Source organism: Beta vulgaris, chromosome 8 (genome assembly GCF_026745355.1).
Source record: "Beta vulgaris subsp. vulgaris cultivar EL10 chromosome 8, EL10.2, whole genome shotgun sequence".
NCBI classification, from domain to species: Eukaryota; Viridiplantae; Streptophyta; class Magnoliopsida; order Caryophyllales; family Amaranthaceae; genus Beta; species Beta vulgaris.
Genome location: NC_079209.1, coordinates 42,781,779 through 42,795,623, shown reverse-complemented (window position 1 = coordinate 42,795,623; position 13,845 = coordinate 42,781,779). Strand labels below are relative to the sequence as shown.

General features: G+C 33.6%; 1 protein-coding gene and 1 non-coding gene across 2 annotated transcripts; one reads left to right on the top strand and one right to left on the bottom strand.

Annotated features, from left to right (window-relative positions):
• Positions 1–3,160: 3,160 nt before the first annotated feature.
• Positions 3,161–3,266, bottom strand: LOC125493002 (small nucleolar RNA R71). The gene has a single exon (XR_007269385.1). It is a non-coding gene; the product is annotated as a small nucleolar RNA R71 (small nucleolar RNA).
• A 4,825-nt stretch (positions 3,267–8,091) lies between these two features.
• On the top strand, positions 8,092–8,694 carry LOC125492756 (uncharacterized). The gene has a single exon (XM_048635471.1). It carries the CDS (start codon positions 8,092–8,094, stop codon positions 8,692–8,694), a length of 603 nt encoding a protein of 200 aa, XP_048491428.1.
• Positions 8,695–13,845: the final 5,151 nt, after the last annotated feature.

Genomic DNA, 13,845 nt, shown 5'->3' with positions numbered 1-13,845 from the left:
AACTACTTTGGTTTATCCCTTTTACTGTGACATTATAATAAATGCACATCTACAAAGCATTTTCATATTTCCACAAAGCTGGCAGACTATTGGTTGAATTTCACAATATAAGTACTTTTTAGTGTTTGTGAAAGCAATCTAGCATGCATGACCAACAAGGCTGAGTAGAAGTAGTTTCTTAAACAAGCCTGAATTTTTTTGATAGTTTGTTCAAATACTATATATTTCAGTCAAGTAAGGGGGAAGTTATGAAAGTTGGAAATTTAAAAGTATGAGAAAATTCATATCTTCAAATAATTTCATGTGTCTGTGTATCATTATACTATGACTAAGACTCTTACTCATAGTATAAGAATTGGCCTAAAGCACCTGCCAGCTGCCAGTGATACCCATAGAAAATGAATTATTTGAAGATAATCTAAGAGTTAGCTTGCTCCGTTTGTAGCATATAGGGTATGCTCTACAGATACCCAACCTCATGCTATATTCCTTTTTATGGCAGGTTGAACTTAATATCTTTGGAGTTCTTGTAGGTACTTTTGGCTGGTTAGTTGACCTATATTTTGAGGTTCATCATGAAGTATTTAGTTAAGAAGATGAAGCAACAATAATGCTTTTAATCCATAATATTACTACTTGTCTACTTCAATACGTCATCAGAGTTTCAGAGAAATTGCTCCGTTTTTTGACGTACGTAAGAAATTCAGCTTAGGAAACCTCCTTGTGCTCTGGAAATAGATGGACTACAAGTAAAGAATCTCATTGTTTGTTTTAAAAGTAATTCTAACTTCTTCGCAATTAGAGACCCAAGGTTGAACACAATCCAACAACAGCATGAATATGGCAAAACGCACTGTGATGATGATGTGAGTATATCAAATAAGTGTATGTTGTCAATTTTACTCCCATAGTTTCGAAAGACACACTCCATACATAAGGAATCGAATTCTACCTATTTGTTCAACCATCAACGAGGTAAGTGTCTAAATGATTACACATCATAGCAGACTATTCTGATAATACATTGTTATAAAAAAACCAAATAGTCAAATAAGAAACCCAAAAACAACAATATGAATGAAGTTCCAACAATTGCCCATATAAAATAAGAACAAAAAGCATTCCAAATTAAATCCAAATCCCACCCATCCTCATTCCTTAAACCAATTATCCACACAAAAAAAACCTAATAGACCGAATTTCAGTTTTTAGTTTACATTACAATGGAACGGTGTATTATTAAAGAAGAGAAGATAACAAAACCTAATAGAGGGAGGCCGACAAGTGCTCTGTAGTGGATGTGGCGGCCGCCGCTGGCTACGCAAGAGAAAGAACGATGTGTCGTCGCCGGTGATGGATTTACTAGAATTGCAACTTGCGAGTGGTGAAAAACCGCAATTAATTGCGGAAGACGAATTTGAGTTTTTTAATTGTGAATTGAATTGAGAATTGAGGGGAATATAGGTTGAATTGTGACAGGAGAATTTGGATTATGGAGAATTTGGATTACAGGGAGTGGTGATTTTAGTGATGGGAGTGGCTTCAAGTATGTTGGGATTGAGAGAGGTGTATCCTAAACTTCTATCCCTTGTTGTAAACCACGATGCAGTAGATACATAATATTAGGAGTGGTGGTTTTTTTATTGTATTTTTTGCTTCAAAAAGGAAAAACAAATTTAAAAATAACTAGAATTATATATAGAACGTATACTACACAGCTACACTAGTATTAGGTTGAAATATATTTAATTTAAAAATTAAAATATTTTAAGGAAACCGGTTCTATTTAGAAGTAGTCTCCTATATCACAACAAGAAGAATATATACGTATCACAGTGTATTGTGTTGAAAAAAAATTAAATTAAAACATTAAAATATTTCAAGGAAATCGGTTTTACTTGAAAGCAGTCTCTTATTTCATAATAACTTTTTTAATTAGTCAAATAGTTAAACTTAAGAGACTGGTTTTAGATAACCAATGGTTTCATATATTTAAGAAATGGGTTAGTAACCTCAACCAGTCTCCTATAGGTAGTCTCTTTGGCCATTTTTGTAGTAGTGATCTTCGAGTGATACCGTATAGGCTTTCAATCATTTGGCAAAGTGATCCTTGACCATGCGAGAGTGGCTAGCTAGGTGATCTTTGAGGGAGGTAATGTTCGAGAGAAATTACACGTGCCCCAGAAAATTTGGCTTATTAGATTGGTTATTCGTCCCTGATTCCCAAATTATATGCATAGTGATCCATTATCCTAGTTCTTTATTAATTGATTTATACCTTCATGTTTAATTCTGTTATTTGCTTAGTTTAGTAACACAACCATCTTCATCTAATTTAGTTAGTATAATATTAAAGTTCAGATACAATAATATAACTTTCTCCCTGTAGATTCGATCCTGACTTTCCTGACTCGTAGTCAGTGGATCTTAGGTTATTTTTTATTAGGTGATACGACTTTAGCCTATCAAATTTTGGCGCCGTTCTCGAGAAAATGGTTTATTTTTATTTTTTCTGAATTATAGTATTACACTAACCTCTACTCTTAAGAACACCTGTTCTTTGGAGCATCTCACGTTTATTTTAGTGTTTTTGATGTGTGAGCAGGAAATTGAAATCCCCAAATCTCATTTCATTTGATCTGGAGGTTGCAAAAGACCGCTCGTAGACTCAGAAATAAAACTAAGCAAGCTAAGTTTTCTGCAGGGACACCTTCCTAAAAGAAACCTTCTCCACCATCTTCAGCACAACCATAATTCCTCGTCTCACCTATTACTCTCAAAATGGGTGAGAATGTTACACGAACCTTTAGGGACTATGCACAACCATCTCCTAATAATGTGTCCACTAGGGTATAGATGCCCACTATCGCTGCTAAGAATTTTGAGATAAAGTCTCATCTTCCTAATATGGTTCAGAATAATCAATTTACCGGGTTACCATCTGAAGACCCAAATCAGCACCTGTCGCGATTCTTACAATGTTGTGCTACTCAGAATCAAGCTGGTGTTACTGCTGTTGACATGAAACTCATCTTATTTGACTCCTCTCTGCGCGACAAAGCTCTATTTTGGTATAATAAGATACCTTCGACCATTACCACCTGGGCAGAACTATAAAAGATTTTTCTCATTAAGTGGTACCCTTACCAAAAGACTGTAGATATGCAACATGTCATAGTAACTTTCACCCAAGATCATGGTGAGTCCTTATATGAAGCTTGGGAGAGGTTTAAGGATATGCAGCATATTTGTCTTCATCATGGTTTGGACCAGTGGTATTTGTGTCATATTTTCTACACTAAAGTTGATGCAAATACAAGACGCATAATTGATGGTGCATCCGGTGGGGTTCTTCATGGATAAGGCCATTAATTAAGGGTATGAACTTTTGGAGAAACTAGCATCTAATCAAGCATCTACTATTTGTTCCTCTTTGAAAAGGGAGGTAAACATGATGTTGAGGCCATTTCGTTACTCTTCGGGAAACTAGCTGCTCTGACCCATAAGTTCGATTCTTTTAAGTTAGGTAATGACTCCTCCCATATGAGTGTTAACGCGATGGATAGTGCTTCGAATTACAGTGCTCTCACTTGTGATGCTTGTGGGATACCTAGGCACAACTCTCAAGAGTGTCCTGCGCTCCTATTTTCTAATATAGGGGGCAACTGTGAGGCAGTTAATGCTTTTCAGTCACAACCCAAGAGTCAGTTCAACCCATATTCTAACACTTACAATCCAGGGTTGAGAAATCATCCAAACCTTTCATATAGGAGCAATAATGTGTTGAATCCTCAACATTAACAACCATATGTACGTGCCTCAAAATCAAGTTCAACAATATCAACCTCAACAACAAGCTCCTCCCGGCTTCCAGAGAAATCAAGCTCCTCAACAACCTGTTCCTACTGCCGACCCAACCATGATAGAGTTGAAGAACATAATGTTTCAGATGTAGAAAGGTTTTAATGCTTTTCTAGCCGACACAAAAGCTCAACTACTGGAAAATTTGGGTAAACATAACAAGATGTTGGAGACTCAACTAGCTCAGTTGGCTAGTTCATCTACTAGTAGACCACCTGGGTCATTACCTTCACAACCAATACAACAAAAAGATACTGCCAATGCCATCACTCTTATGAGTGCAACACAATATGATGATCCAACGATGCCTAAGGATGGTCCGATTGAGCTAGAAAAGAATGTTGATGTCATTGAAAATTCTATAGCTCCCAAGGAGGCCACCAATGCAAATGCCGAGACGCAAACAGTACCTAAAAAAGTTTCATCAACCACTACTGTGATCAAGGTACCATTCCCTAATCGCCTATAATAGAATAAGGTTGATCACCAGCTCGGTTAGTCTATGGAGTTAGTGAAGAATCTTCAGGTAACTATCCCATTTACTGAACTTATTACTCAAGTTCTTGCATATGCTAAATTTTTGAAGGACATTCTGACTAGGAAGAGAGCCTTTACCGCAGTCGAAATTAATATCTTTACTGAAGAATGTAGTGCCCTTTTGCAAAATCAATCCCACCTAAATTGAAAGATTCGGGGTGTTTCTCTGTCCCTTGTTATATTGGCACCATTTTTATTGATAAAGCCTTATGTGATTTAGGTGCTAGTGTTAGTGTCATGCCCCTTACTATTTGCAAAAAGCTTGACATTGGAGATTTAGAATGGACCAACATTACTCTTTAAGTGACCGACAGTTCTGTTAAATACCCCACATGCATCTTAGAGGACGTCCATGTGAGGGTCGGTAAATTTTTTATTCCAGTGGATTTTGTTGTGCTTGACATGGAAAGGGATACTCAAATTCCAATCATTTTAGGGAGACCATTCTTTCATACTGTTGGAGCTATCACAGATGTTAAGAATAGAAAATTGACTTTCATTCTAGGAGATAATAAGGTGACTTTTAGTTTGACTAGTGCTTTGAAAAGTCCCATGCTAAAGGAAGCTTGCTATAGAATTAATGTCATTGATGTGCTGCTTAATTATGACATGCCTCATTCCCTTTTGTGGGATCCTTTGGAGGCTTTGCTTTATTTAACATCTTCTATAGGTGATGGTAGTCCCTTGAGTACGAAAGTGGATGAATGAGAAGCAGCTCTTACATGTGCAGAGCTTGACAGTATTACCACTCACGAGGAGGAACGGTTAGTATATGCTACTCAGCCGGTAGAGGTAAAGAAACCTGAATTGAAACCCTTTCATTTACCCAAAATGGGTTTCAAAGCATGTGAAGTGACTTTTCTTGACTATAATGGTTATATATGTTGTAGTTATAGTTATACATGTCCTAACATGTGTCTAATTACAAAAAACAAAGTACATGGAACATGAAAAGAAAAAATTTGCCCGAAATGACCTTTACTTACCCAAAATGGGTTTCTAAGTATAGGAATGAATTTTACTTGACTCTAATGGTTCTATATGTTTTTATTAGAGCGAAATATGTTCTAACATGTGGCTAAATGCGTGAAACTAAGTACATGGAACATGAAAAGCAGAAATCGACCTGAATTGACTTCCATTTACCCAATTTGGGTTTCAAAGCATGTGAAGTGACTTTTCTTGATTCTAATTGTTATATATGTTGTAGTTATAGTTATATATGTCCTAACATGTGTCTAAATAAAAAAAAAAAAGTACGTGGAACATGAAAAGCAAAAATCGGCCCGAAATGACCTTTACTTTCCCAAAATGGGTTTCTAAGTATAGTAAGTATTTTAGTTGACTCTAATGGTTGTATATTTTGTTCTTAGAGCTCAATATGTCATAACATGTGGCTAAATGCGTGAAACTAAGTATATGGAACATGAAAAGCAAAAATCGGCCCGAATTAACTTCCATTTACCCAAAATGGGTTTCAAAGCATGTTAAGTGACTTTTCTTGTCTCTAACGGTTATATATGTTGTACTTATAGTAATATATGTCCTACTATGTGGTTTCATACAAAAAAAAATTACATGGAACATGAAAAAGAAAAATCCGCCCGAAATGAGCTTTTCCTTCCGTAAAATGGGTTCCATCTTCCCAAAATGGGTTTATAAGTATATGAATGGATTTTAGTTGACTCTAATGGTTTTATATGTTGTTATTGGAGATAAATATGTCCTAACATGTGGCTAAATGCGTGAAACTAAGTACATGGAACATGAAAAGCAGAAATCGGCCCGAATTGACTTTCATTTACCCAATTTGGGTTTCAAAGCATGTGAAGTGACTTTACTTGACTCTAATGGTTATATATGTTGTATTTATAGTTATATATATCCTAACATGTGGGTAAATACTAAAAAAAAAGTACATGGAACATGAAAAGCAAAAATCTCCCCGAAATGACCTTTACTTACCCAAAACGGGTTTGATCTTCCCAAAATGGGTTTCTAAGTATATGAATGGATTTTAGTTGACTATAATGGTTGTACATGTTTTTATTAGACCTAAATATGTCCTAACATGTGGCTAAATGCGTGAAACTAAGTACATGGAACATGAAAAGCAAAAATCAGTCCGATTTCCCGTTTATTTACCCAAAATTGGTTTCAAAGCATGTGAAGTGACTTTTCTTGACTCAAATGGTTATATATGTTGTACTTATAGTTATATTTGTCCTAGCATGTCTCTTAATACAAAAAACAAAGTACATGGAACATGAAAAGCAAAAATCGGTACGAAATGCTTCACTTACACAAAATGGGCTTCTAAGTATATGAATGGATTTTAGTTGAATGTAATGGTTGTATATGTTGTTATTAGAGCTAAATATCTCCTAACATGTGGCTAAATGCGTGAAACAAAGTACATAGAACATGAAAAGCAAACATCGGTCTGAATTGGCTTTCATTTACCCAAAACGGGTTTCAAAGCATGTGAAGTGACTTTTCTTGACTTTCATGGTTATATATGTTGTATTTATAGGTATATATGTCCTAACATGTGGCTAAATACAAAAAACAAAGTACATGGAACATGAAAAGCAAAAATCGGCCCGTAATGACCTTTACTTACCCAAAACGGGTTTCATCTTCCCAAAATGGGTTTCTAAGTATATGAACATATTTTAGTTTACTCTTATGGTTGTATATGTTGTTATTAGAGTTAAATATGTCCGAACATGTGGCAAAATGCGTGAAACTAAGTACATGCAACATGAAAAGCAAAAATTGGCGACATTTATGTTTCATTTACCCAAAATGGGTTTCAAAGCATGTGAAGTGACTTTTCTTGACTCTGATGGTGATATATGTTGTATTTATAGTTATATATGTCCTAACATGTGTCTAAATAAAAAAAACAAAGTACATGGAATATGAAAAGCAAACATCGGCCCGAAATGACCTTTACTTACCCAAAATAGGCTTCTAAGTATATGAATCAATTTTAGTTGACTCTAATGGTTGTATATGTTGTTATTAGAGATAAATATGTCGTAATATGTGGCTAAATGCGTGAAACTAAGTTCATGGAACATGAAAAGCAAAAATCAGCTCGAATTGACTTCCATTTACCCAATTTGGGTTTCAAAGCATGTGAAGTGACTTTCCTTGACTTTAATGGTTATATATATTGTAGTTATAGTTATATATGTCCTAATATGTGGCTAAATACAAAAAAAAGTATGTGGAACACGAAAAGCAAAAATCAACCCGAAATGACCTTTACTTACCCAAAATGAGTTTCATCTTCCCAAAATTAGTTGACTCTAATGGTTGTATATTTTGTTCTTAGAGCTAAATATGTCCTAACATGTGGCTAAATGCGTGAAACTAATGTTGCATGATGAAGTTGGACTTAAAGAAAGCTTATGATACTCTGAAGTGGGAGTTCATATGACAACTGCTAGAAGGAGTTGGATTTCCAAATTGGTTTGTAAGTCAAATTATGACTTGTATCACTACTCCCAAGTTCTCAATAATGATGAATGGCTCACCTGTGGGTTTCTTTGGAGTTCAAAGAGGGTTGAGACAGGGGGACCCCATGTCTCCCTTGTTATTTGCTTTGGGATGGACTATCTAAATAGAGTATTACACTATGTGGGGGAATAAGAGGGATTCAAGTTCCATGCCAGGTGTAAAGAGATGCAATTGTCCCACTTATGTTTTGCTGATGACCTGATATTGTTCTGTAATGGGGACTTTAGGTCCATTTATACACTTCTGCAAGGGTTCCAGATATTTTCTCATGCTTCAGGACTTGAAGTGAATAAAGAGAAATCTAAAGTTTATTACACAAGCATGGAGGAGAGTGATATAACAAGGGACACTGATGTGAGTGGCTTCAAAGTAGGGTCTCTCCCTTTCAGATACCTAGGTGCTCCAATTTCAACAACAAAATTGAACGCAAAGGACTGTCAGATACTAGTTGAAAAGATGGTGAAACGAATCAGAGTGTGGTCCACAAGACACCTCTTATTTGCAGCAAGATGTCAACTTGTAAATAGTGTGCTAATGAGCATACATGTATACTGGGGGCAAATATTTCTCTTGCCAAAAGGTGTTCTAAAAGAAGTGAATGCAATATGTCGTTACTTCTTATGGAGTGGAAGTCATAATGATGCTAGACCAGGTGCTGTTAGCTGGGAGCACTTATGTAAAACAAAAGCTACAAGAGGCTTGGGGCTAAGAGACACTTGTTTGTGGAATATAATAGCCACTGGGAAGCTAGCCTTGGCAGTATCTTAGAAAAAAGAGTCTTCCATACAATCATCTTTTGAATATGTGAACTAATTAGCACGAAAATAATGTTTATTGACATTGCCATGAATAATAAGTTCACTTAAACCTGCATGGAATCAACTTTTAGCAATAGACAATACGCGTGACCAAAAAGAAAAAATATGTTAACTTAATGCCTAATTGTAGTTTATGGTGGGATAAATTATGTACTGGAGGTAAAATTTTCCTCCTTAATTTTTCACATTGATGTGCATAAGCAGAATTTTTTTTCTGTTTTGGAGGTATGATTTCCCTTAAAAACTAAAACCCACGCAGCTAATGAAAAAACACCGCTGCAACTTTTGGGTAAAATATTTTGTAGGGAAATTATCGCTCCCACCAGCTATACTGACCCAAAAAAAAAAAAGCAAGGAGTCACGTGGATTTTGTTTCCCTCTCAAAATTTTGGTGGTCCCTAAATTCTCCCTCCAACTCGACCATTACTTTTTATCCTCACCACCTAATTAATTCTTCCTCCAACACTTTAATTACCCCTTAAGAGAAAATTGTCTCGGAATCCGCAATTTAAATAATGTTGCAAATATTGTGATACGGAAGAAATAGTTAAAATATGTAACACACAGACCCCAGAAGCCAACACAATAGACTCACAAGTCTAAATTTGATTAATAGATTTATTAAACATAATATTGTTTAGTTGATTTTTCAGGGAAACTAACTAAAGGGAGAGTTAAATAATGCATAAAGAAAATCAATAAAACAAAATTCTTAAGGGGCTTTGATATTATTGGCAATTTGGCATAATCACATATTCAAATGGTACTGGAGGGCATGCATTTATCCGTGTCCCTATTGATTTCTTCACCAAATGAGTGGAAGCCGCATCTTATGCTAAACTCACATTCAAACATGTTACTTCATTTCTGAAAAAACCCATCATATGTTACTATGGAATGTTTCATGAACTCATTAGTGATTAAAGAACCCATTTTCTACCCGAATGCTAGAAAATACTTGAAAATTATGGGATTCAGCACCACAAATCATTTCGTGATAGACATCGGGCTAATGTTGTTGTCGAAGCTATCGAGAAGAACATCAAGACTGTTATCTAGAAAATGATTGTTAATTATTTGAATTGGCCTGATAAGTTAAATACAAAAGGGTAAAGTTAAAAAAGAGGGAGGTGTACATTTTTCTAAAGAGCAAAGATAAATTTTAATAATAAAAAACTAAACAACATCTAGAATCAGTGTTAAAGAAATATGAAACACAACATAACTTAATTAAAGAAAGTTCATCTCTGATATAACTATGATAATAATGAACCAGATATGACAATACTCCCTCTGTTTTATTTTAGGGCATATTCCCTTCGGCATAAAACAGCTGAACTGAACTGAACTGAACTTATTGGAGCTGAACTGAACTAATTAGAGCTGAACTGATTGGAGTTGAGCTGAACTGAACTGAACTGAACTGAACTGAACTGAATTGTATTGAATTGAATTAAATTGAATGTAATAAATATATAAATAATATTTAAATAATAATAATATGAATATTAAATAATAATTATAATGATAAGTAATAATAATGAATAATAATAAGAGTATTTTGGATATTTTTAAATGATAGTTATACATAAATAATATTAATAATCATAAACTAATAATAATAATAATAATTAATGATAATTAATAATAATTATTTTATATTATTTGTATTGATATATAATACTTGGTGATGATTATATAATAACAATAAAATCTAAGAAGTAAATTAATATTACTATTTTAATAATTAGATTTAATAATATAATAATATTTAGTAATAAAAATAATGATTGGATTGGACCAGCGAAAAATACATCATAAACCGTTTTGACACTATTTGATTGGTTTATGGGCTAAATAACGTGGGTTTATTTGTGCTTTGACCTAAACCATGTTCCTCCTAATAATAATAGTAATAATAATGAGTATAGCTATAATGAACAAAATAATATATAGAAACAACAACAACAACGACAACAACAACAACAACAACAACAACAACAACAACAACAACAACAACAACAACAACAACAACAACAACAACAACAACATCAACAACAACAACAACAACAACAACGACAACAACAACAACAACAACAAATAATAATAATAATAATAATAATAATAATAATAATAATAATAATAATAATAATAATAATAATAATAATAATAATAATAATATTACTTAATAGTAATGATATAAAAATAAATAATAATAATAATAATAAGTGTAATTAGTAAAACTAAATTATACCAACATAATAATAATATTTAACAAAATGGTTATAAAAGAATGGAGCTGAACTGAACTGATTGGAGCTGAACTAATTGGAGCTGAACTGAATTGAACTAAACTGAACTGATTGGAGCTGAACTGAACTGAAAATAAGTTGGAGAGAACATGCCTTTAATTTACTAACTTCACTTTGGGGGAAAACTAAGGAGGAAGTACAAAAGTATGAGAGAGAAACTGAAAAGTGAGAAAGAGAAACAAAAGAGTCGGTTATAATATTAAAAAATGAATGACGTTGATGGAAAAGGAGGAGGAAGTAGATGTGATATGTTACCAAAAATAGAAATAGAAACAGTGTGTAGATTAAAAAGAAACAGACTAAAAATAAAAGTGTGTAGATTAAAAAGAAACGGAGGGAGTATAATAATAAGCGTACTTTTATTACCAATGCGGGATGAATGCGTATTTGACTAGCTTATTGTAAAAGTTTTATTTTAAAATTCGTTTTGAAATGAAGTAGTCGCCAACAAGTCTTTAAAGGAAAACTCATAAAACTAATTGGATATGGAAAACATAAGGATAATTTAAAGACTTATCAATGTATATTTCCTTGTCTCGAAACCATGATTGATCAATGAACCAAAAATTGAGTTCGGAAGTGAGGATACGAATATGATCATGAATCAAGTATACCCATTGTTGGTCTCGACAGTTTATATCTGTGCACTTAAACAATCAGCACAATATGTTAATGCAATATAATAATAAATCTATGTCGGTTCTTCAATCCCGAAAAAATATTATTTTTTTTTTGTTACAATGTGACATGTTATTTAAACAATCAAATTGCATGCAACCTAATCCAATTGTCCGAATTGTCTGAATTTTGCATTGTAACATTTATTTAGGTCTTTGATTAGCAAAAGTAAGCATATGTGGTGATGAAAGAATTAAATCATACAACGGGCATATGAATATGAATAATATATAGAAATAAAGAAAATAGGAAGAGTAGAGATTAGGATATACAAGAAAGCACGAGTTCCGTTAAAATCTACATTGTGACAAATAGATTGATGGTAAAAAAAGAGATTAGTTGAAATTAACTATCATAATTATATCATTGTCGTCTGGGTCTTATGTAACAATCTGCAAAAGGAGCAATCTCTAAGCTTGAAATATGGAATTTGGATAAGGCTTGAATGTGTGTTAGAATATAAGTTTGAAGTGTTTTTTCGTAGTATAAGAGTGTATGTGAGTGTAGAAAAGTTTATAGGAGAAGTATCTTCAAAATCGGGTGTAAAAAAGATCCATATAATTACAGGGAAAACAGAAGAAATCCATACCTATTTGTAGAACGAGGAACGTGAATGATAAAGCCAAAATAAATCCAAAACTTCCCTCCATTGGTAGCTTCAACTTTAGCTGTTAAGTGTAGCACTTTGCATCTTATCTTAGCAAAAATGGCAGTATGACACCCATCTCAACTACTATAACAAATTTATTAAATAAAACAATTAAACCAATTAATTACACTAAATTATTCCCTGATATGCACTTAACCCATACTTGAGTCTTGACTGCCAATAACATTCATTTCAAATTTGCTTCTTAGAGGAAATAAGAAGAAGAAATCAGACCACTATATCCAATTCTCTAGATTTTTGTTTTTTTGACGGCCAAAAGTTGAGACTTAACTCATATCTCCATTCTTGTCTTCTCAAATAGCTCTACTTCAATTAGTAGCTTTCATATGACTGAAAGTCCTATCACGGCCATCAGGTACTACTCCATTTCCTAATATTTGTAATTATTGTAATTTGTGACGGTTTTGCAACGACTGTTTAACGGCCATCAACAATGGGCGGTTATTAATCTCTAGAATCCCTCATATATTGATGGATAGTGAGTGTGTGCTGTGAGCAATGAAATAATAAAAGAGAAAGACATCATTTCCAAAGCTGAGTTTTTGATCTTTCTGAGATTGTTGTTAAACAATTGGCAGTAATTGATCATTATCTAAACAAAATGAAACTTAATTAAAATCTGCCGGTGGTGGTGGTGGTGGTGGAAGGAAAAGGGGAAGAGGAAGGGAAGAAGAGAGAGGTAACGGAGTATAAATTTAGAGTATAAAATGTTGTATTTAAAGCGAGAAATAGAGAAAAAAAATTATTAAAAGAGACGGTTTAATTTTAATATAAAAGTAGATCTAGTAACTAAATGGATTAAACTAGTCAGTGAAAGATATTGACTTATTTGTTATTGGGCTAATTTTCTTTTTAATATTTGGCAACCATTTCTAATTTTAATTTATAAGTAGCAGTCTTTTACAAGACAAACTCTCTCATAAACCTATGTTAGGTTTTAAACGGAAGCATACAAAAAATTTATATATTAACCCCAATAATTTTGATGATCATTATAAACATTAAAAATGAGTCACAGGATGCTAGAGAATTTTTTTTACAATTGAACGTTGTTTTCTTTCCTATAATTGAGTTGAAATTTCAAGTGCTCAAGGGTAGCAGTGTAGCACGGAAACATCCATCACCACAAAGTAGAAACTTGATAGATATCCTTAAAGTAATCTTGAATCATCTTACCTATGTTTTCGATATTGTCTATCCACTCACCGTCCTGGTTTCGAAGCATATAGACATAATTTCTCTGCTTTTTGCTCCGAAGCCTGTTAAAGAAAATTTTTGACGGGATGTCCCCTAGTTTTACATGCCTTTCTTTGATTCTTTGTTGCCAGTAGGTGAGGGCTAGAGTCGCATCATTCATTATTGAGCGGTGATTATTTACCAATAAACCTCCTTGAGAGATAGTGTTCACTAAATTTCCTTGATGTTGTAGTTCGTTAAACAT